At 47.7% G+C, this 24,989-nt stretch overlaps 2 protein-coding genes across 2 annotated transcripts; one reads left to right on the top strand and one right to left on the bottom strand.

Annotated features, from left to right (window-relative positions):
- The first annotated feature begins 12,498 nt into the window (after positions 1-12,498).
- Positions 12,499-18,487, top strand: PIM1 (Pim-1 proto-oncogene, serine/threonine kinase). Its single transcript, XM_050956390.1, has 6 exons — positions 12,499-12,815; positions 13,190-13,296; positions 13,523-13,573; positions 13,726-14,092; positions 16,142-16,318; positions 17,048-18,487. Exons 1-6 carry the CDS (start codon positions 12,734-12,736, stop codon positions 17,203-17,205), a joined length of 942 nt encoding a protein of 313 aa, XP_050812347.1. The 5' UTR covers positions 12,499-12,733; the 3' UTR covers positions 17,206-18,487.
- A 3,238-nt stretch (positions 18,488-21,725) lies between these two features.
- Positions 21,726-22,298, bottom strand: TMEM217 (transmembrane protein 217). Its single transcript, XM_050956472.1, has one exon. The coding sequence runs from the start codon at positions 22,296-22,298 to the stop codon at positions 21,726-21,728; it is 573 nt and encodes a 190-aa protein (XP_050812429.1).
- Positions 22,299-24,989: the final 2,691 nt, after the last annotated feature.

Below are 24,989 nucleotides of genomic sequence, written 5' to 3'. Positions count from 1 at the left end.
AGCCTCTCCTCATAAGTCATGTGCTCCAGCATCCTAATCATTTTTGTTGCCCTCCGCTGGACTCTTTCCAATTTTTCCATATCCTTCTTGTAGTGTGGGCCCAAAACTGGACACAGTACTCCAGATGAGGCCTCATCAATGTCGAATAGAGGGGAATGATCCCGTCCCTCAATATGCTGGCTATGCCCCTACTTATACAGCCCAAAATGCCGTTAGCCTTCTTGGCAACAAGGGCACACTGTCAACTCATATCCAGCTTCTCATCCACTGTAACCTCTAGGTCCTTTTCAGTGGAACTGCTGCCTAGCCATTCGGTCCCTCGTCTGAAGCAGTGCATGGGATTCTTCTGTCCTAAGTGCAGGACTTTGCACTTGTCCTTGTTTAACCTCATCAGGTTTCTTTTGGCCCAATCCTCTAATCTGTCTAGGTCCCTCTGTATCCTAGCCCTACCCTCCAGCGTATCTACCACTCCTCCCAGTTTAGTGTCATCTGCAAACTTGCTAAGAGTGCAGTCCATGCCATCCTCCAGATCATTAATGAAGATAATGAACAAAACCGGCCCCAGGACCGATCCTTGGGGCACTCCACTTGATACTGGCTGCCAACTAGACATAGAGCCATTGATCACTACCTGTTGAGCCCGTTGATCTAGCCAGGTTTCTATCCACCTTATAGTCCATTCATCCAGCCCATACTTCTTTAACTTGCCAGCAAGGATACTGTGGGAGACTGTATCAAAAGCTTTGCTAAAGTCAAGAAATAACACATCCACTGCTTTCCCCTCATCCACAGACTCAGTTATCTCATCACAGAAGGAAATTAGGTTAGTCAGGCATGACTTGCCCTTGGTGAATCCATGTTGACTGTTCCTGATCACTTTCCTCTCCTCTAAGTGCTTCAGAATTGATTCCTTGAGGACCTGCTCCATGATTTTTCCAGGAACTGAGGTGAGGCTGACTGGTCTGTAGTTCCCCAGATCCTCCTCCTTCCTTTTTTTAAAGATGGGCACTACATTAGCCTTTTTCCAGTCATCCGGGAGCTCCCCAGATCGCCATGAGTTTTCAAAGATAATAGCCAATGGCTCTGCAATCACATCTGCCAACTCCTTTAGCACCCTCAGATGCAGCGCATCTGGCCCCATGGATTTGTGCTCATCTAGCTTTTCTAAAGAGTTCCGAACCACTTCTTTCTCCACAGAGGGCTGATCACCTCCTGCCCATGCTGTACTGCCCAGTGCAGCAGTCTGGGAGCGGACCTTGTTCATGAAGACAGACGCAAAAAAAGCATTGAGTACATTAGCTTTTTCCACATCATCTATCACTAGATTGCCTCCCTCATTCAGTAAGGGGCCCACACTTTCCTTGACTTTCTTCTTGTTGCTAACATACCTGAAGAAACCCTTCCTGTTACTCTTAACATCTCTTGCTAGCTGCAACCCCAAGTGTGATTTGGCCTTCCTGATTTCACTCCTGCATGCCTGAGCAATATTTTTATACTCCTCCCTGGCCATCTGTCCAATCTTCCACTTCTTGTAAACTTCTTTTTTGTGTTTAAGACCAGCAAGGATTTCACCGTTAAGCCAAGCTGGTCGCCTGCCATATTTACTATTTTTTCTACACATTGGGATGGTTTGTTCCTGCAACCTCAACAAGGATTCTTTAAAATACAGCCAGTTCTGCTGGACTCCTTTGCTGTAGTGTGCTCGGCCTGGCATTGTTTTTTTGCACCCCTGGTATGAACCTTGTAATGAGTGTTCTGTGTGTGTTGTAACATAACATTGCAAATGCACCTATTGCTATTATCTGTGAATGATGTCAGCCCCCGCCAGCATATGCTGTGAATTAATAAAGATGAATTAAGTTTCCATAAATAGACATTTAGTCCAAACCCATGTGAACAGACATATTTGTAACTGAATGGAACTTTATAAATACAGGGGAAAGAACCTTGGAAGGGGAAAGAACAGTCACTCTCATTTCAAACACACGTACACCAACTGTGTCCCCCACAGGTCAGTGTATGTGCGGCTGTGATTTACTCTCCTCCAGGGTGGAGTGGTAGGGGTAGTGCAGCAGCCCTGGAAGCCAGGTGGAATGTGAGTGGGGAAGGAGTCCCGAAAAGCAGTTTTCTATGGGCTGCAGAGGGAGTCCTGTTGAACTTGAAGGTCAACAAGAGTCTCCAACATGCTTGCATCTCCCACTGCATGTTTCTCTCCTTTTCCTGTGCTTTTCTCCTCTGTGCTCCATCCCTGTCCATTTGGTCCGCGAGGATGATCCTCTAATCCCTGTGCTCGGTATCCGAAGCACCAGAGGATTGTAGGATCTCTGGGATCATGTCATGTCATGTCCTTTTCTTTCTCTTTATCTGGCTGAGCTGCTCCGCTGGTGTGAATGGAGAGATCCTCAAGGCCACATTTCCAGCTGCAAAAAATACAAGGCATAGAGGTACTATTGTGAGTGTAGTCACAAGACAAATGGGAACTGGATATACTGAACTCACTCCCCTTGATCCACACAAGTTACAAGTGCTACATTCTCCCTTCAACTTGGGATTCATAGAGTGCGGCAGCAGTCCCAGCTAGGGTGAGTACGGCCTGGCAAGGAGAGGGCAAGTTGGGACAATAAGTGGGGTGGGGGGAGCTCACAGGCATGAGTATATGCGGCAAGGACAACTGAACTGACTACTAGCACTGTTTTCCACAGGCAATGGTGATTTTTAGCTGATATCTCACTCCTGAAGGTAAGTGAGGTTGAAAGGGAACAGGTCTTATGGGGTCTGTATCCTGCTAGCCTGTGTGCTGCAATGGTACCTGCTGAAGTATTTCCTGACTGGCATGGGAAAGTGTCCTATCACGGTAGAAAGAAGAAATAAGGCAGGCCTACCCAGAAACCTTTGGCAGAGGATTGCAGACTACCTTCAGGAAAGTTTCCTCAAGGTTTCTATGGAGGATTCATGGAACATCCCAATGCCCCCTCTGCATAACTGTACAGAGGAATGAGAAGCAGATAGCAACTCTACCTCTATTGGTTATTTCGTTACCTCTTATAGCATGATTAATAAAAAGTAAATGAACAGCTGTGTCCCTGCAATATCAAAGCAAACTGCATATTTACCAGAGGTTCCTTCCCCTGCATCAAGCTCACTATGCTGGACTGTAGGGACTGGCTTGACTGCTCTGGAGTCAAAAATAGGTCCTGGCTTGCTGCATCACTGGATTCCCCAGTCACCTGTCCCCCATACTCCTCCTCCTTCTCCTCCAATACCTGCTCCTCACTGTTCACTCTGGGACCTGTGACTCCAGCACCCCCAAAGTATCCAAGGAACCTATGGGGGTAAGGGTGGGGTCTCCACCAGATGGTATGCAGCCCTTTGTAAAAGCAGCGTGTCTGCAGCTCCACGCTATAGCGACTGTTAGCCTCCCTTGCCTACTGGTATGCCTGCCACAGCTCCTTGGCTTTCACACGGCACTGCTGTGGGTCCCTCTTGTAGCCTTTCTCTCTCATGCCCCAAGTAATCTGCTCGTAGATATCAACGTTTCTACGGCTGGATGGGAGCCGTGCCCACACAGCCTCTTCACTCTCCGCAGACTCAAGAGATCCACCACCTCCTATGTACGCCAGGCGAGAGTGGGTCTGCAGTACAGAACTGGTGTGGTCAGCCGGGCAGTTGCTAGGTGAGCTCTTCATGCCAAGCAAACAGGACATGGAACTTCAAAAATTCACGAGGTTTTAAAAGGGGGGGGGGGTGTACCAGGCCGCTGGGCAGCAGAGTTCAAAACAGCGGCCAGAATGGTCACGATAGGGCATTGTGGGACACCTCCTGGAGGCCACTAAAGCTAACGTAAGTAACGCAGTGTCAGCCTTAACTACGTCACCCTAAGCGCTACGCCTCTCACGGAGGTGCATTTATTAAGTCAGGGGTAGTGGGCAACTTACATCGCCAGGAGCAACACTGCAGCATCGACCTAACTGTAGCGTAGACCAGTCCTCAGTAGTGAGCCCAGCAATAATCCTTCTGGTGTCCAGAACATTGCATGGCGTGCAAGCCCCTGTCTGACAGCCGATTCCAGTTATTTGTGTGCAGTGAATTGAAACTAGAAAGCCCAGCTCTGCTACCAACCATTTTCACCTATTTGCTAATTATAATTACAAAATCTGGAGACTGAAGGATATAAAGAGCAGAGGCGGGGGGGGGAGGGAGAGCAGGAGAGAGAGGAAACAAAAATATAAACTGAGAAAGGGACACTGCAGCTCCAAAGGCCCAGCACAACAATCAAGGGATAAAGCGGCAATTAGACCTGATTATCATGCAAGGCAGCCCTGGTTCGACTGGAATGCAGCTGAAGAGACTGCAAGCTGGAGGGATTGTTTGCAGGGCTGGGGACTGATCCTTTGATGTCTGCATGGTGCTTGGCTCAGTCAGTCACCAGACCACAAAATGAAAAACGTTGCAAATGCACTGTGCAATCCTGTGCCGACAAACCATGCTGCAGACAGAATGAGGCGCGAGCTGACTGCCAGGTCCCGGGAAAGCCTGCCGACACGCCCATCTCTCCTGCTTGCTTGTTTTTTTGTTTTTTTTCTCCCCCTAGACTGTCTAAGATTTACTCTCCCCGTCTGCTCTGCGAGAAATGTGAGCGCCTCTCAGACAGCGGGACCAAATTCAGCCCTGGTGTCGCTGCGTGCAAACGCTGCCTTCTTCACTGGAGCGACAGCCGCTTTCCCCGGGGCTGAATTTGGCCTGGAGATGGAGAGAGAGCCGGGAAGAACCAGACAGACACAAGCGGACCACCCTTGATTTAGGGCATTCCTGTTGGCTACCGCACTGATTCGAAGCCCAGGGAAGACTCTTCCATCTGCTGCCATAGCAGGGCCTGCTTGAAATGGGCAGTAAATTGCCCTGGTTGAAGGCCTGAGTGTCCCCCCGAAGTGCTAAACTGCAAGAACAGATGCTGATGGTGTTGAGAGGCTGACATCCTCTGCAGCTTTTATCCTGATTGCAGATTGGCGGGCAGGAGGGGACAGTTTGGAATCAACCAGAAAACTAGGTTACCCTACCAGCCAAGCACACACCAGATAGTGAGCCGGAGTGTTTGTTTGGTTATTTATTTATTCATTCATTTATTTCACATCTGACACGTCCTAATCGCCTCAAGCAGGGAAGCAGGGACTGGAATCAGGGCCAGGTTAAATACAAACATGCAAACCTTGGTTTCGGTGGAATGAGGCTTTTCACACACAATTTAGTCCATTTTGGGAGACGGATCTACTCCCTCATGGAACACGCTGACGAGAGAAAGATAGGCCTGAACCACCAGCAACAAACTGACACCAAGTAATTGCATGCACCCCCATGCTATCTTGGTCCAGCATGGCTAGCTTAGGCCATTGGTGATGGGAGATGGATCCTTTCGCCTCTAGATCGCCAGTTTAAATCCAGCACAAGTCAATATGGACAGAAAGCTGCCACCACGTGAAATAAGTCAGTGTGGGACTCAGTCCACTTCCAAAGTCTTGTCTACACTGGGGAGGATCCCCCAGATTCAGTCATTGGGGGACCATTAGGGTAGCTGCAATGGGACAATCCCTTAGCATAGACAGGCAAAGCTGTTGTGAAACATCATTTACACCAGTGCATGGGCCAGACCCTCTATGCTGTAAATTGCTCTGGTTCCACTGACATCAGTAGAGCTAGACTGACTTAGACCATCTGAGGATTTGGCCCTAGGAGTCCATGTTACAAGAAGCACTGCTACATTTGGCCCTGATTAGCAGCTTCAACAGAGGGGTTTGCTTGTACAGCCTCCTCGCCTTTCTTTAGAGGAAGTCCCTGCAGGTGAGAATCAAGGCACTTTGGCAGGAAAGCTCGCCTGGTTGCTCCGCCCACTCTGTTTGTAAACAGAGAACCTCCATTTCTAGGGCCGTCGGTTTGGGACCTTTCGTCATCACTGTAAAGAATTCAGTAATTGGTTAGGGGCAGACTGTGAGCGCTTGCTCCCAAGAGTAGTCCCATTGCTTGGCGCAAGACTACTTGTGGGCGTGAGCAGTAAGAGAGACAGGGCTCTGGGAGGGTTTTTTTGCAGCCTTGCATCACTCAAGAAAAGGCTGAACAGATTTTCCTCAAACTTTCCAGCAACAAATATTTCACCTTTGGCCGCAGACCAAGCTTAGAAAATTTCAGCTGCACAAGAGGATGTTTCAGAAAGTTCTGAGTAAGCCGAAAACAGAACATTGAAACTCTTTTGCAGCCTTGAATGCTTGGCGAACAGTGCTTGGCGAACAGTGTAAGGTGGGAAGCGTGTGTTTATCACGCTGCTCACTGTCATGCCTCTTAGCTTGATCCCGTCTGAGTATGTGCCACATCTTGTATTTATATCTTTCTGGAATAGGGGGGTGTCTCCTTTGCTGTGATGCCTACAAAAACTCCACAACGCTTAGCACTCAGAGATCACAGTCTGTCATGCTGACCAATAATACCTCATTGTTTCCGTGGGTTCCCCTGTCTGTCTCCATCAGTCGTCACTTGTCTTCTACTTAGTTTGTAGACTTTGGGGGCAGGGATGGTCTTTTTGTTCTGGGTTTGTACAGCACCTAGCATGGTGGGGTTCTGGTCCCTGACTGGCACTATGACAACACAAATAATTATAATAATCTGTGCTGCAGCTACAGGTGTGGCCCTTTTGTTATGCATATAATTGCTTGTTAGTCCACTTGTAGAAGTGGTGTGAACATTTGTTTCCCTTTTGTATATGGTAACATTTTTCTCTTGAAAGAAGAGATGCTCAGTGCTAGGAAGATATTTAATCTCAACTTGAAAATACTCTTAAAGCTGGTCTGCCACGTACCATCTCTCTCTTAGGACAACGACAGGGTCTGAGACTGAAACTCTGTTTTCAACTATTGGAGTCTGTGTACTTTTTGAAAATCAGTTGGGGAGTTTTGTTTTGACTCAGCAAGGAGCCTGAGCAGCTGTGTGTTTTTTTAAATAATAAAAGAAAACAAGGCTCACCAGAATTTCCAGTAAAACCCATTAGATTTAAGCAATTCATTCCACAAGTATGTGTGGGTGCTGGGAGCTCCCTGGTCTTCTCAGGAAAAAGAGCCCAGATGGGCTTCATCTGTAATAATTTAGCTCCCAGTGGCTGAAGCTCTTTGCTCTAAATGCTAATAGAGTGAGTAATCAGAACCCTACATCCAGTAAATTATTTATCTTATCTCTGGAACTCAGCAAAGCATCTCAGCCAGCGACTTCTGTGGAAAGAGGCTGTTGATCAAGAACTCCCAGCTGGAATCTCCACTTTTACTAGAAAAGGGAAAAATCTGTGTGTGGATCAGGAAGCAATGATGTAATTACAATAACACCCAAAGCCAATCCAAGCTGACTTCTTCAAGGCAGCAAAAGGGGTCTGGCTTATGTTGATGATGCCAGCATTGACAGGCACTATGGGTGGGATCCGTGAAGGGACTTGTGCATTGCAACACTGAGCATCATGGGGCCTAGAAAATGCAGGAATGCTGTGATCCACATAGCCGAGTTTGGTGTCTAGATTCCCTGTACAATGGATGGGGAGAGAGAGGTGCCTTAGAATGCAGTGCACAAAAGCCAGCACACTAGGCGGGGACTTGCCTAAGGAAAATGGCCACAAGAGGCAGAACTGGACCCAGCGTCTCCCATGTGGGTGACGGAACCGCTGGGCTAGAGTTTTTTTCCTTGCTCTTCCCCACCTCCCCCAATGACTATTTTAGCATTTACCTGGGGAACTTTTATCCTGAAAAATGTAGGTACCAAGAGAGTTTAGGCAACTACAGCATTCTGGGGGAGTTTTGTGAATCACAGTGGAGCCAAAACTGAGACTTAGGAACCTAAATCTGGGGTTTAGGCACCTAAATCCTTTCATGGATCCCACCCTATTACCAAATAGTTCTTCAGTACTGCAAGTGAAGTACTTTTGGATTTAGACCAGTAAGAGAGCCATTGTATTCCCACAGAACCAGAGCAGCACCTGACGAAACTGCTTCCAGCGTATTTCATCCCTTGCCTACAAAACCAGGGACTCATCTTTTAACTTCACTGTCATAGTCTATCCATGGTACTTGTATCTCCCCCCACCCCATTGCTGCAGTGGCTGAGTGCCTTCTAATCAAGTAAGTATTTATGCTCACAACAGTTTGGTGAGGGAGGGGAATGCCATGATCCCTACTTTACGGATGGGGAAGCAAGGCCCAGCTCCTCAAAGCTCCTCCTCCCATTGAGGATCTAGGTTTATGTGACTTGCTTAATGTCACAGAGGAAGTCTACAGGAAAGCAGCAACTTGACCTAAGTGCAAGGCTGGTGCCCTAACTACTGACCCATCCTTCCTCTCTGTACGGGGAGGCGCTATCCCTACCAGACACTGTCCTACAGCCACTGCACTGTTTGACACTCTCCCCTTGGAAAGCTTTGAAGAAAACACTGGTGTTGCTGGCTTCTTCCTCACCTGGTATCACTCCTCCAACCTCTCTATATCCCTGGTGGCTGCTCTGCTGACAGTAGATTATTCCTCCGTGGAGATGCTCAAAGCTCTGTTCTCATTTCTATCTACCACCTGCCATTGTTTCAGTCAATTCTTTTTATGGGGCTACCATACCTGGCTCTAATACCTTTCAATTTTACAGTGACTCCTCTATCAACGTCCTCTCCATCCTGATTTCCTTCCACTGGAAATGGGGAAATTCTAAACGGTGGTTCTCCAGGACAAATGTAACTTGAACTCCTTGCATTAATCTAGTATTTTTGAGCTCTGTATACAGTGGCCAAATTATGGTCAATGGGGCAGCTGTAGCGTTTTGGAATTTCTTGAGCATTTTATGTAAAAACTTCAACCAACAGGTTATATCATCATCTTTTTTGTTTAAAAAAAAATGAGAGAGAGAGAGAGAGAGAGAGAGAGAGAGAACAGTAAGAGGATACTGAAGAATAAGAGGTTATCAAGTTAAATGCATTGTGTGAAATGGCTATGGTTTCAAATCAGCCAAACAGAATTCCCCAGGTGAAATTCACCTTGCAACTGAGAAAAATGAGACATTTCAACCAAAAGCAAAATCTGTTATGAAGTCCTGTCCTTTGAGAGATGCTCTAACCTAATTTACACCTGGCTGCTTACCACCCCTACTAGGGCCATTCTAATGCTAAGAATAGCTGGACCAGAGGGTGCTTTCATAGATTCACCGGCAATCTCAAAACAGGAAGTTTGTATCATTATCCCTGTTTTACAGCTGGGAAACTGAAGCACAGAGAGGGGATATGATTTGCCCAAAGTCACTCAACAGGCAAGTGGTAGAGTCAAGAATTGAACGCTAGTCCCTTGAGGCTAGTTCAATACTCCGTTAGGCAACACTGATCCCCCTGGTTAAGCCACAGCTATACTTTTTGTTATACCAATAATATAAAAACTAGCCATCACTGCTGTGCCATCTGCATGATGGACTATCATTTTAAATGTAAAAACAGTGATTAATTATCACTTCAAAGGTAAAAACAGCATAACAAAGCAAACCCTATGGATTTGAATAAGGCTGAATTCCTATAAAGACAAACTAAAAACTGAGAACTTTGAGTCTGATTCTGCAATCACCCTCCAGGAGCATCAGATGTGCATCTGACAAGACTCGGCTCCATCCTCGTGCCCAGGCCACTTGGCCAGTGGCTTGGCACGAGCAACTCTAAGGCTTGTAACTATGATAACAACCTTGCAGAACCTGTGTGTGTATAAAGGTGTAAATAAATATGAAATGGAATGGAATGTTATAGTTTGCAACTGACTGCTTACTATGATTCTTTCTGTATTCGCAATAAATGTGGCATTCTTTCTTATCCCCTTTAATAAGATCCTGCTAGTTTTTATTTTATTGGTATAACATTTTGATGGAGAATTGCAAAAGAGGAAATATTGGCATATGTCTTGGTTATTGTAAATTGGTATAACATTTCCCCGTATCCACGTCTCTGGTACTAGGGTTCCAGGGGAAAGGGCAAGCAGGCACCGAGCCACTAGACTGGGTCATCCCATCCAAAGATTCTCTCTGCAAAAGAGAAATTCCCAGAGAGCTGGTTAAGATGGCTTCCTAGCTGGTTCAGAGCAATATAGAGCTTGGTTGCCAACCCTCCAGAATTGTCCTGGAGTCTCCAGGAATTAAAGATTATGTCATATGATGAAACCTCCAGAAATTCATCCAACCACAATTGGTGACCCTATACAGAGGAGCCGGAATAGTGGGTCAAAATCTGGACCATAATGCTTTGGGTGTACTACTCTGAAATAGTTATATTGTATAAGAACATAAGAATGGACCTACAGGGTCAGACCAAAGGTCCATCTAGCCCAAAATTGTGTCTTCCAACAGTGGCCAGTGCCAGGTGACCAAAAGGGAATGAACAGAATAGGTGATCATCAAGTGATCCATCCCCTGAGGCTCATTCCCAGCTTCTGGCAAACAGAGGCTAGAGACACCATATCTACCCATCCTGGCTAATAGCCAGTGATGGACCTATCCTCCATGAATGTATCTAGTTCTTTTTTGAACCCTGTTATAGTCTTGGCCTTCACAACATCCTCTGGCAAGGAGTTCCACTGGTTGACTGTGAATTGTGTGAAGAAATACTTCTTTTTATTTGTTTTAAATCTGCTGCCTCTTAATTTCATTTGGTGACCCTAGTTCTTGTGTTATGAGACGTAGTAAACAACACTTCCTTATCTACTTTCTCTACACCAGTCATGATTTTATAGACCTCAATCATATCTCCCCTTACCTATCTCTTTATAAGTTTAGAAGAATAGAAGAACTGAAAGTTTGGACAATAACTTAATACAAGGAGCCTGCATCTCCACTGCCTTGCTTATGCCATCATTTAAACCTATAGGCAATGAGCATACAGAAGGTGAATACAGAATTCTTGTTTAATAATGTTTTTACACCCACTTTGCACAGTTGTCAGTAACTACACAAAGTGTAAGGCAAGAAAACATGTTTAATGTGGTATTTATTTTTTACCATTTGTGCTTTGTTCATCTTTTTGCACTTATCTCACATGATGGAATTTAGTCAGTTTCACTTGTGTTTATAGTCAGTTTCACTTTCAGGTTGCTGCAGCCTTTGACTTGCAAGCATTGCTGGGAAAGGTTTTTTTGTTTTAAATATAGCTACTCCTACCTGAATTTGTTTAAAATACAAATATTGTGAAGAGATTTCTGTTGGTTTTAGGTTTTATAAAAGCTTGTTTATCCAAAATAAAAATGCTGCGGCCAAATTTGAATTGACAGTATTGAAAGGTTGTATTTGTATTGCTCTAGGTCAATATACACATAACAGCACACAACACAACTCTCCTTCAGAGCTGCCTGAGACAGACAATATAAGTGAAGGAGTGACATTTTTAAAAAAGCACGTTTATTGGAACATGCTGCAAAAATCTTTACTTGCACGAGTGTGAGGTGTTATACACTGCCTTAAAGCAGTCAAAGGAACTCAGTGCCATGTTATTTACCATACAAGGGTCCTATTTTTACATACACACACACAAGATAAAGGGTATGAGTCTGAGTTCATTTATGTCAGTGTAAATCAAGAGAGTAACTCCAGTGAAATAATTAGAACCGTGCCAATGTCAAATTGGTGTGAGGGCAGAATCAGACCCCACTGAGTTAGTTTACAATACCTACATCAGATGAGATCTGAAAATTCCAGCGGTTTTCTGGTCAGGGTGGACATTAAAGATCCCAAAGCCCAAGTGATAGGAAAAGGGGCGTTACCAGAAATCCCCTCCTTTGTCTTTCCTGAGAATGCACCACCCTCTGCTCCAGAGCTGAGTGCATGAGTGTGGTTGATTATGATGTGTATTATAGAAGTGTCTAGGCGGGGCTATTGTGCTAGGAGCTGTACAGAAACCTACTGGAGGTCCCTGCCCTGATGAGTTTACAAACTGAACAGAGAGACAGGCAGAGGAAACAAAGATCCAAGTGCTCTGGGTTCATCCAGGATGAAAGATGCTTGTAACCACACTGATCTCAGGGGGCCCAGCCAGGGGTGGGGGTGTTAGTTTATTTTAGCTTTTATTTTCTGCTGGATTTTTTTATTTTTTGGATGGGGGGGTATTTACCCCTCCCAAACTTTCCACCTGCCCCTGCCCCTTCCACCTGCTGTCTTCCCTCGCTTTTCCTCAGGCTACTCCTCCCTCCTCCCCCCTCTCCATCCCCCTCAGTCTCTCCCCCTCCCCCCGCCCCGCTCCTTTATTCTCCCCTTTCCTCCGACCCCTCCCCCCTCTTGGCGCCTTTTCCTTCCCGCCACGTCTTTAGTCTGCCTGTTCTCTTCTGACGGGAGGGGCAGGACGGGCCCCGCGGATGATTGGCTGCGGCCGCGTTTGGGGGCGGGACGGCCCCGCGCCCTAGCTCCGCCCCCGGCTGTCCCCGGCCCGCCCCTGCCCCGGCTCCCTCCCTCCCATTACTACTGGCGGCTGGAGCTGGGGGAGCCGGCGCCACACGGGAGCCCGGCACCGAGCGGAGCAGCCTCGTCGGCTCTGCTCCCATTGGCGTCCCCCCCTTTCCCCCGGCCTCCGCCCCTCCCGCGCCAGCCCGGACCCCACCCCCTTGGTTCCGACCCGGCGGGGCTGCGAGCTGAGCCACTGGCGCCCGGTTCGGTTCGGGCGGTCCCGGTCCCGGTCCCGGTCCCGGCCCTGGAGCAAGGGGACGGGGCGGGGATGCTGCTCTCCAAGATCAACTCGCTGGCCCACCTGTGCTCCGGGTCCGGCGGGGAGCTGCACCCGGCCAAGCTACAGCCAGGTGCGACCCGGTTCGGTTCGGATCGATAGCAGGGGGTGGCTCTGGAGTGGGGTGCCCCGGAGCGGTCCGGATGCGGTTCGGGAGGAGCCCTGTGCTGCTGGGCAGTGGGGAGGTTCGGTTCGAGAGGGGTAGGTTCAGAGCGGAGTCTGATCCGGTTCGGGGAGGAATATGGGTCTGGTCCGGTTTAGGGGGTTCGGTCTGAGAAGGGATGGGGGTCTGATCCAGTTTGGTCCGGGGAGGGATGCGAGTCTGGCCCAGTTCGGGGAGGGAGGTCGTTCTGAGGAGGGATGTGGGGCTGCTCCGGTTTGGAGGGTTGGCCGGGTCTTTTGAGGACACAGCTGGTCTGATCCCGGTGTCTGTGCCTCTGTCTGCAGGGAAGGACAAGGAGCCCCTGGAGAAGCTGTACCAGGTGGGCCCACTGCTGGGCAGTGGTGGATTTGGTTCTGTCTACTCGGGCACCCGCCTGTCGGACGGCGCCCCGGTGAGTAGAGCCTGGACAGTGACCCCCCCACCCCTGCAGCCCGCTCCCCATGCACGCTGCTTTATAGATCTCCACCTTTGCGTCTCTTACCCAGTTACATCTCCTTTGCTTTGCCCTGGCATAACCACCATCTTGCATCCCTTTCTTTGGTCCCTTGCTTGCCTCCCCTCTTTCGGGGTTCCCTGACCTGATTCTGATTGCCTGTCTGGTTCTGTTTGTGTTCTAGGTAGCCATCAAGCACGTGGCCCGGGACCGGATTTCTGACTGGGGGGAGCTGGTAAGTGTCTGGGACAGGAATATCTGCTGTGGCTCTGCATTGCATGGTCATGGCTCTGTAGTTAAGGTTGCAGCCGGTGTCGCAGGTAGCTCTTGACGTTGTGGGTCGATGTGCCTGCCTCTGATGGAGATCTCCGTTCTGTCTCTGTGCAGCCTGGCGGGAGCAGAGTGCCCATGGAGATCTTGCTCCTGAAGAAAGTGGGCTCGGGCTTCCGGGGGGTCATTCGGCTCTTGGACTGGTTTGAGAGACCGGACAGCTTCGTCTTGGTTTTGGAGCGACCGGATCCTGTGCAGGACCTGTTTGACTTCATCACAGAGCGGGGTGCTCTCCCTGAGGAGCTGGCCCGCAGCTTTTTCCGCCAGGTTCTGGAGGCGGTTCGGCACTGTCATAGCTGTGGGGTATTGCACCGGGATATCAAAGACGAGAACATCCTGATTGATCTGAACAGCGGGGAACTGAAACTGATAGATTTTGGGTCTGGGGCATTACTCAAGGACACAGTGTACACTGATTTTGATGGTGAGTGTCTATTTCCATCCCCTTCTATTTTATCTGCGTAGGGAGGGAAGCCAGGGAAATTCCTCTCTGAAATGGGTTGTTCCCTGCCTGTGAACGATCAGTAACTTCCCAGCCAGGGAATGTTTTGTTCCTTCCTCCTCCTGCCATTGTCATTTACTAAATATACTGTTGTGTGATCTGCAGCTTTGATACCTTTGGGGTTTTCTTCCCTGCCTTGTATCCAAAAAGCATTTTCACAAATGTGTTTGCCCTTTTGTTGGGTGTTAACCGCAGGCACTGGTGGTAGCTGCCCGTGTCACACAGGGAGCGGCGGGGGGCACTTGGCAGAAATTGGGTGTGAACTCACAAGCATCAATCTTTGGAGTCCCTGTTACCAACGAGAGAAGAAAGTTAGACTCCGGTTCCAATGGGTTGGTTTTCTCTAGCTCTATCATATTTGTAGCATTTCAGCAGGGATCTGGCTGCTATTCCACCCTCCCAGGGTGGTGCAAACAGGATCTGCCTCACCTCATAGATGGGGAAAGATTGAGTTAAACCTGTCTGCAGCCATGGCTGCTTAGATGCTGGATCCTAACCTAATCTAGCAGCTAGAATGCAGGGGGAGGGGATGTTCCCCCCGCACCCCAAGGATAAAGAAGAGGGCTCTTGTACAGTTTCTTTCTGTGAGGATGGATGGACATCAGTGTGGGGAGTGGATCAAGAAGAGAAGCTGCTGTCTCCGCCATCTCGCTAAATTATTCATTTCATTGGAAAGTTGCGTTTTGTCACGAGATGAATGTTGTGAAATAGGATCTGCGGAAGATCTGCTTACAGCTGGCTCCCTTTCTCTGCTGTCCAAAGGCACCTGAGTCAAATCTTTGGGGAGGGGGGAGCTCCAGACCCAGGGAGGAGGGTTTGACCTTGGAGCGGGGGTGCAGGGATCTGCGTGGGGGACAAATGCCCAGAGCTGCCTTGTGCTTCTGGCGGCAGGCATTCTTCCTGACCGGGAAAGGCGTACTCAGGGTAGGCCGTTGACTTTCAAAAAAAAAAATCACTGTTTGTTGTTTGGGGTTTGTTTTGCTTCTGCCAGGCTGCATTTTTTGTTTTTAATTTAACGGCTGATGACGGATTTGCCCCTCCCAGCCACCTTCTCTTCTGCACAATTCATCAAGCTAGTGGTGCCCCCTGGTGGACATCAAGTTATTTTTTACAACTCAAAGTTTGTAAACAACAGTCACGTGGCCAGGAACCAGCCTGAGCTCTGACCTCAGTCTCCTCTTCCTGCCAGAAGGGAAGAGATCAAATACAACAAAGGCAAAGGGCGTAAGCATCTGCAGAGGCCAGAAGCAGGGTGGAATCCGAGTTCCAAGCACAATTATCACACGCACAATTGTACTAACTCCCTTGATGTTGTACAACAAACCTTTGTCCACAGCTTTGGAGTAGGCTGGCTTTATACCTGGCTGACTCAACAGTAGTTAGTGCCAAAAAAAGGAATAAACTCGTCAAGGTATCTGCCCTTCTTTGGGTTAAGCAAGGAAACCCTTTTATGTAGAAAGAATTATAAGGTTGTCAGGGCTCCTTGTAGTGCAGTAGACAAGGCCTCAGCCCCTCCCCAAATGCTCCATCTGCACTGGGGCATCATGGGCTGAAGCATCTGCAAGCTGCCTCTCTCTTCACCTCAGTGAGAAATGGTTACATTGACAGATAAAGTCAGGATAACAGTGGCCTTAAGAAACCTGTTCCTTATTGTGGCTTGTATTGCAGCTGGAAGACATGTTTATTTGCACTCCATTTCGTTCTGCGTCACTTGTAGTCTGTGCCCTAGCGCAACACTGCAATTGCTAAAACTACTGGGGGTTTAAATCCCAATCAAACTGGGCTGAAAGTTAAACAATATTAGGATATTGTAACCTAAATTTTAGGCTGAAGTTCCTAACTTGGTCTCTTAAAAACCATCCTGATAACACCTGAAAAAAATAATTAATAACTGGTTGCTCTGATTTCCTCTACTTAGAGTAAAAGATGAAATATTTCTCCTAACCAATGATCCTCTAATCTTCTCTACAGGGACCAGAGTGTACAGCCCCCCAGAGTGGATCCGCTATCACCGGTATCACGGCAGGTCGGCAGCAGTCTGGTCTCTGGGGGTCCTGCTGTATGACATGGTCTGTGGGGATATCCCCTTTGAACACGATGAGGAGATTATTAGGGGCCAGGTCTACTTCCGACAGAGGGTCTCTCCAGGTGAGTACTCTACTTTGTTGTGTTAGAGTTGGGCAAACAGCTGCTTAGCCTGAATGCCACACTGACAAAGCGATATTATGATGCCATAGAAGTGCATTACCATCATTTCATGCAACCAGTGAGATGTGCAAGGCATGATTCTGTGATCCAATGGTCCCTTCTTGTCGTAAACTCAATGAGATGTTTAATGCTATTGAATCCTAGCAAAGTGCTGGGGACCCCGCTGTCTTCTCTGCCTTAGACAGCTGCTTCAGAGCTCACTGGCAGTTCACTTCAGCACTTCACTCTCCTGCCACTTGCTGGGGTCTTTAATGTGGCTACTGCAGCTGGCTGCTGAAGCAGTCTTACAGAAAGTGGAAAGGACAAAATATATCGAACCAACCAAGTAGCTCTCAGGTTTAATCATTTCACTGGGGAAGAGACAGTTGATTTTTTTTGCTCTTAACCTGGGTATGAGTGGCAGGGGAGGATGGGCTGCTCATGGGCTTGCATTGCAAATTTAGTCCCTTGTGTATTTTCGGAGTCTCCTTCCAAAGATGGGAGCTGGTTCACCCACGTACTAGGGTAACTCAGAAACCACACCTAGCCACAGCCATGGTAATCTGTCCTGTGAAGCAAGAAAGGCAGATCCCAAAGCAAACTTGCAGATGTTAAAATAGGGAGGCTTGTAGGCTTCACAGACATTACTCGGCAGCGCATTCTCACTAACTGCTTGTTTTCTCTCCCCAGAGTGCCAGCACCTCATTAAATGGTGTCTGGCCTTGAGGCCCTCCGACAGGCCATCCTTTGAAGATCTTCTAAATCATTCTTGGATGCAAGATGTCCTCTTGCCACAGAAAACAGCAGAGATCCACCTGCACAGTCTAATTCAGGAGTCTGGCAAATAGCAGCTCCTCTCATCCATTGGGTGTAAAAAGAAAACTCTCACCAGTGACTCTCTGCCTGTTACATGGGAACATTCATATCTCATTCCAGAGCTCAGCTAACTGGAGAATCTTCTGAGAGGCTGGAGGTTACCATCCATCTCAGGTGGACTGGTCTTGAACTCGTTAGGTCCTGCCTTACTTGATGTCTTGCCAGTAGACTTTTTTGATGTCTTATGGGCACATCTATGAGTGTCCCTGACCTGCTGAGTCCTGGAATATGAACTGAGTGAGGACCAGAGAATTAGCAAGAACATTTTTCTTGGGGGAAAACTGGCTGTGGAGGGGGAGGGAAGGTACAGATTTGAATAGCTGTCTTATTCACTGTGTCACCGTGTTCTGAGTGCCTTCAGTTGTGATCTGGGCTGTGCTGGGGGAAATACTTGAATCTTCCTACACCTCTGCTTCTCCAAGATTCACTTGGGTTTATTTTATATTCCCCTTCTTAAGGAACAGGTCAGAAGCAGCCGCGGGTGAAACCAATGCACCCTGGCTAGTTGTTTCCAAGGTATGCTGTTAGCGGGACCTTTCCTTCCTCAGCTCTTTGCTTTGAGCCTCAGAAGCCAAGGCGTCCTCACAGATGCACAAACAATGCAACCCAATAGAGCTGTAAATGTGTACAGAATTATTCAGGAGCGAAGCTTGGTGTACAGAGGATTGTAGTTTATAATGGTAACATTTTTACTCTCTTGTTTTAACTTATTTTCAGGGGGTTGGGTTATTGTTTGTTTGTTTGTTTTTGTTTGTTTGTTTTTTAAGGAAAATGTCCTAACCTGTAGGATAACTTATTTATTTATTTATGAATCGTGGGTTCAGAGCCCATGCCTGGCTTCCATAGCTGCTGAGCTGGTTTCCAATTCGGGTTCCCCCCCCTCCCCCGATTGCACTCCCTTCTTAGAATGCTCTGTTAATGTCTCACCACTGTGTGGAGTGGCCGACCGCCTCCCAGCTGTCTGTAAATAGTTCTGGCTGCCAGTGTTCCTCTTGCACGCGTGTGTTCAGTTGTTTTAAAGGCATTTCCACGGGTATTTGTCTGGGCTGGAGGGGGACGTCACGTGCGCATGTGTATATAGCACTGGTTTTGCCGAGCTGTCGGGGAAGGTACCCTGGACTTCAACACTGTCAAGCCTGTATATGTAATCAGTGTGTAGTCTGCTGCTTTTGTTAATAGTTAATATTGTACAGGGGAATTCAGAAATCCTATTTTTTTTATACATGCAGTTTTAAATAAAAATGAATCACTTGACTTAACCTGAGACCTCTTCTCTTTCGGGTGGAGTAAAACTGCCAGTTTCACAGGGCAGAGAAGCGGTGCTGTCGAAACTCAGGACCCTTCATAACGTGATCCGAACGCCCAGAGCACCACTAACGCATGCGATTCTCAGAGCAGGAGATGAGTAAGCTACAGCCTGCACTACAGCTAGAGATAGCAGCCCAAACCACAAAGCTTGCATTCACATGTCCTCAAAGCTGTGTCACTCACAGCGTTTTGGTTCAACCCGTTAAAGGCGTCAGCTGTTAGTGTTGAATCTGAACTTGTGCACTGTCCATGTCCAGTGTCCTGGTTCTGGCCATCTCTGGCAGCCCTCTTCACTGAATTGTGAGATCAAAGGTGTATGGCCGAGGCACAAAATATCTACATACTGTTTCCATTCATGCCTAGTGATGTGTGAATAAAGTGGTAAACATCAGCGCTATATTGATGATGCAGTACGTTACCCATGCACATGGTACATTGGATGCTGACCATCAATGTCAGGGCACAGTGTGTTTCAGTAACATCAATCCTGTGTGGCAGGCTCTGGAGGCAGTAATGCTTCACATCTGTGAAGGGATTGTTAAAAATTGCCTATTACGGATGTCTGATTTGTTAAATACTATTACCATCAGCAGCCAGGCTGTGATTGGCCCAGAGCCAGGGGGGCTGTTGGCGTCCAGGTTAGGAGAACTCGGTCGTTTTTCACACTCTTCAGCACAAACGTGCTGGGCTTCCTCTCGTTAAACTAAAGCTCCCACATGTTGCATGCAACTGCTGTTCGATTCAGTACTGCACAAGTTACTGTTCATACCAAGAGGCAAACTTTAAAACTCCGCTGGTGGAGCTAGGATCTATTCTTTAACTTACGTTTCAGGGTGTCTGCCTGCGGGTTGGATGGAACAGCGTGCTCCATCTAGCTGTAATATTCATGGCGTCTAAAACCTAGGCTGTTGGTTCAAGTGTGGGGCTGTGTAATGTTAAAAGATAGAGCAATGACTGCAAGCATTGTTTACACAGTGCATTTCTTTTTAAAACCCTGTTGGTTGTAGCCTCCCGGGGAAATATTTTACCCTCTCGGTGCACTACCCATTTGCTGCTGCTAATCTCCAGCAAGGTGCCTGCCACTAAGGAAGCGCTGGAGTTGCCTAGAGATTTCTAGGTATGGATCTGGAGTACTAGCATGAGCAGCAGGATATAGGAGTTCTATTCCTGCACTGCAACTTCCTTGCTGTGTACCCTGTGCCAAGTCATTTGCTGCTCTATAACTCAGTTTCCCCATCCGTAAAGAGCCCCTCTGTACAGCCCTTGCAGGTCCCTTTGAGGAAAGGTGTTAGTGAGTTAATTTCTCTTTGTAGGTGGGCTGAACGAGAAAGCTCAGCTCCACGTCTTCAAAGGCTGGGGACTACTTAGCTCTGTGGTTTTCGTTCAACCGCAGGCTCTTGTGCTAGACCAAAACAAACTTTATAGCTCCTTATTTCGAGAAAGTCCATCTCGCACGTTTATAGCAGCAAATGAGTCTCGCAGTGAGTGAAATTTCGCCGGGCGCAGTTACAGTATCAAAGCAAAGTGCTCTCCAGTGAGTGCAGGCTCTCCCTCCTTCCCGTAAACACTGCTCAACTGCTACTCCACTTCTTAGAAACCTCACCACAGAAAGGCCAAGTAAGATCAGAGTGTCAAGCCCCACAGGGACCGATGCCTTGATAGTCACTGTGCTTCCTGCTGCAGCTTATGTCTATTTCCCAGCCAGGCCAGCTCAGTAGGAGGGAAATGCTGTCAGGGAGATATGACATCCAAATGGCACAAAGTACCAAGGAGAGAACAGAGCCTAATTCGGCCCTTTGTCAGGTAGGCATAACTCTCACTGAGGTTGAGAGTTAAATCCATCTAAGAGCCTGGTTCAGAAAAACATTTAAACGTGCTGAAGCCCTGGGAAGTCAATGGCACCTAAATGGGTATGTTTACGCTGCAGCTGGGAGCACCCTAGAAAATAGCAGTGTGGACGTCTTGGTACTGGTGGAGGCTAGTGTTAGCCACACGAGCTTAGGCCCCGGGGGTAGAATGAGCTTGAGCTTAGGTGGGTAGCTGGAGCTTCTGCCAGCACTAGGTAATAATTGCCAAGTCCTGCCCCAGCATGCTCTGGCCTGCATTTTCTGGAAGCCAGTCTCTTCTTCAGTTGTTCCAAAATCTTGGCAGCTAGGTGGGGAATGTTCCCAACACAGTGTCAAGAGCTCTGATGGGCAACAGAGATGCAACACAACCTGTTGGCACTATTCTCCACTTTGGCAGCCCCAGAGGTTCTTGTGCTTTTTAGAGAGGCTATTCTGCAAAGCAAGGTGCACCCGCAGTCTGGCCTTGCACCTGTGTTCGCTAACCTCACTCTGCCTGGCTATAGCAGTGCAATTGCACATTGTGGGCAAAGCTCCAGTTCCTATACTATCCTACAGGAGGTGCTGCTCAAAAGCAAGGGCTTCCTGGGAAGTGAAGTAAATAGCTTTGTGGCAGCCTACGTCCTATGTAGAGGAGTTGCTGTAATTACGTCAGTAGGGTGGTGCTGTATTTGTTTACTCTTACAAGACAACCATGCAACGATTTAGTTAGGCTGGATGCCAAAGATCTGCGCCATGGTCTACATGAATGCATCCTCTCACTAGCATCTGCTACAGGGCTCTTATGATACCCTGATCATAAATTACAGCTGTCCCAAGCACCTAAATCCATTTTGAAAATGAGAGCTAGGCTCCTAAATCAGTTAGGTGTTGCAACGCTGAGCCCCACAATGCCTAAGTGTCTTTCAGAATCTGGCCTTATGTCAGGCTTTTCATCCTTCAAGCTTCAAGGGCCTTACATATATACTATACAGCAATATCTTTCTCTCCATTTTACAGATGAGAAAACTGAGGAAGAGGGAGATGACATGACTTGCTCAAGGTCATTTGGTCACTCAGTAGCAGAGCTGTGGATAGACCCAATTCTGCTGACTCCCATGCCCTGTGGCTTCCTGATGCAAAATAAAACCCAGGGGGAAAACCTTAAACACAAATATAAATCATGGGCTTTTGGGGTATTTATTCAGGACTTGAACTCACAGCCTGGAAAATGCAGCAACAGCAAGAGAAACACTGAATTACACAACAGAGGAATGAGATTACACAGGTAATGGTCTTCCATCTCCATCAGTAGGAAATTTACGAAAATGGGGCCCAATATATTGCTCCAATACCTCCCCTCACACGCTTTTCCTAGCAGTGGAGCCCAACCTAAACCTGGGCGGTTCTGACACGATCCGCCTTGCCCCGAGCGACATCCTTCCTTGCCTTTTGCTTTCAATAGTCATCAGGGCATACGTGACAACGAAGGTGAGCCAGAAGCAATCCATGGGGATCCTGGTGGCCAGCCCAAACCACTCTAGGGGGCTGAGGGAAAACCAGGCTTCTTTGGAGACCTGGTAAGCCAGGGCCACGACGAGACAGTTAGCCAGATCATAGAAGATGATCCATGTGACATAGGCGAACATGCCCATGTAGAGCCGCTTGTGGACTGAGTAGATGAGGAAGACACACACCGGGTAGGTCATGACGGCCAGCGTGATGGTTGTATAGTAGCAATACGGTAGCATCTTCCCCACATTGGTCAAGTTGAAGGGCTTGATTTGTGCCATGTCCATCATTGCTCGTTCCAAGTGGCCAACCTCGAAGATCAGGTACATGTTGGTCACTAGGATCATGTAAACAGCAGCTACAGTGGCCCCAGCCTTGGGAGACATTCCACAGAACCCCCCCGGGCACAAGATGATCATCATGTTTTCTCCAGAGGCAACGTCGCTGGCCAAGGAAACTGAAGAAGTGTTACAGAGTAGAAAGGTAAGCTAGGAGAGACATCGGCGGGGCTTGTGTTAGGGACGAAGAGTAGTGAACTCAAGCCTGTGCTGGAAAAGAAAAGGATCAGGCTAAAACATTGTCTGCAGGGGACGTCATCATGTGGAACATCTAAGGAGGAGAGTTGATCAGCGTGCACACATACATACACTAACCCTCTCTCTCTCTCTCTCACACACACACAAACACACACACAGTAACCCCATCTCACACACACACAGTAACTGCATCCCACACTCACACACACACTCTGTAACCCCATCTCACCAAGATCCCTACTAAACCAAAACTTGGTTATGTCCCCCATGATCCTATGCACTCTTCACCATGTTCCACCTCCCCCAACCCTCGAGTGCAGAGAAGGACTCCCAGCCCCCTTGATCAATGACAGGCCATGCTCCAGAGCTCCTGAACTGAGAGACCTGCCAGCTTTAAAGGGGGGCCACCCTAGTCTCCTTTTAGAAACAGTGAAGGGGACAGGTGGTTGATTGCTCGAGTTCCCATGGAACTGATTTTAATGGTGGTGCGATTAAATTGAATTGTGTTTACCGAATAATTAATGACATTAAGGTGCCTAAACCCTTGGATCAGCCTCCTCATTATTTTAATCTCAATAACATAGTCTAGCACTCTCACAGCTGTTGGCGTCCTCGGTGCAACCTGGTTGATAGAGCACTTAGGAGATTTGAGTTCTATTCCCACCTCTACCACTGTCTTGCTGGGTGATCTTGGGCAAGTCACATCCCTCTCTGCGCCTCAGTTTCCCCACCTGAGAAATGGGGATAATGATACTGTGCTTCGTCAAGCGCTTTGAGAACTAAAGATGAAAAGTGCTAGATTAGAGTGAGGTCTTTATTGTTATTTCATTAAAATCACCAAATATATGTTGAATCAAGTGTTTGCTGCAGTGTGACCACTCAGCTATAGATTGCAGGCCCCTTGAGCTAGCTCTATACTGGCCCAGAACTTTGTTTTAAACAAAGCATTGCAAAATAAAATAAATTAAGAGAAAAGGTGCAATGCCAAGCCTGCAGGCTGACTCCTCAAGGTGGGTGAGTGCCCACAGCTCTCCTGGAAATCTGCAGACCACGTTTTCCAAAGAGCTCAGGGCCAGATTCACAAGAGCCCAACAGGACCTGCAATCTGGGCCAGGTTGACCAAATTAGCTCAGTGCTCAGCAGCTCCCATTGTGGTGCTCTGGACAGATTTCTAGGCTATGGCTGCCAGCAATTCCCACTGAACTCAAAGGGCCAAAGCCTGGAGCTTTAGTCAAGCCAACTCCCATCAGTGTCAAGAGAAGTTTCTTTGAATGGCGACATCTGGAAGTAGCCCTTTATATTTCATCTCCATCTTTCATGCCCACCAACAGGAGGCATTTCCAGCCTCTCAAAGGTTAGACTCAGTGAGCAGGTCAGGGCTAACTTCCCTCCTTCTGAGAGAGAAAAGGGAGGAGACCTGGTGGATGGATTGGCTGCGATATCTTTGCACCGTCTGGAAGTGATGCCTACCTACAATGCCACTGACCTTAGCCACTAATGGCTGAGAGACCATGTGCTCTTCCCATTGGGACCCTGCTTTGCTAAAGGAATAACTCCTCCAACTACTCAGCTCACCAGGAACCTATAAAGCAAAGAGAACATAGGAATTTCCAGATGGAATCAGAACCAAGGTCCATCTAGTCCAGGAGCCTTTCTCCAACAGTGGCCGGTGCCGGATGCTTCAGAGGAAGATGCAAACAAACAAAAAACAAAAGGTAGCAATGGGCTAATCTAACAGTTAGAAACTATGGCCAAACAGAAGGCACCTGGCCCAGATATTGGCAGAAACCAAACTATCCACCTGCCTAGAGCCAGCAAAAGGTGGCTGCTTCCCCCTGCTGGAGACCAGCACCCAGGACAAGGGCCTGGGAGAGGACTTGTGTCCATGGCCAAGAAATCAGTAGTGCTTCCTTGGCCTGTTCAGGCAATGAAGAGATTTCTGACTCCATATGGGACAGGGATGCATTACTGCCAGCCCTGGATCTTATACTTTAGGATGGGGCGTGACTCTGTTTGGCTTCCTCCCTAAGAAGAATCCAAAAAGAATTCAGGCCCCCATCACACAAACTTTTAAACAAATGCAAAGTTGTGTACCTGCTCAAGTATTTTCAGAATCAGGGCCTTAGATTGTAGGTTCATTAGGGCAAGAACGGCAGCATTGTCAACTCCCATCATTTTATCGTGATACTTGTGACATTTGCTGTTTTTTCTTAAAGCCCCAGCTCCTGGAGGCAAGTGAACTGGTGAGAACGTCAACTTCTGTTTAAAAAAAAACATTTCTAGCCCTCATGGTTGTGGAGAAAATCCAGAAAACATTACCCAAGTGCCCCCTAAAGGCAAGACAAAGAAACCATGTTTATTAATTAAAAAAAAACATGATTTTTAAGCCAATCTCATAATTGTTGGGGCCTGACCCGTGACTTTTGAACACTTGGGGCTGGGCATACTAGAACTTTCTACGTGTTCTGTGCAGCACATCATACCATAATAAGCAATCCATATTTAAAATAACCTGAAAGCATGAAAAAATTCAGATGCATTTTTTTTTAAATCGCAATAACTCTGTACCACTGCGTA

The sequence above is a fragment of the Gopherus flavomarginatus genome, chromosome 5, assembly GCF_025201925.1.
Source record: "Gopherus flavomarginatus isolate rGopFla2 chromosome 5, rGopFla2.mat.asm, whole genome shotgun sequence".
Taxonomy (NCBI): domain Eukaryota; kingdom Metazoa; phylum Chordata; order Testudines; family Testudinidae; genus Gopherus; species Gopherus flavomarginatus.
Note: the sequence above shows the minus strand (reverse complement) of the source record. Positions and strands in the feature narration are given on the sequence as shown.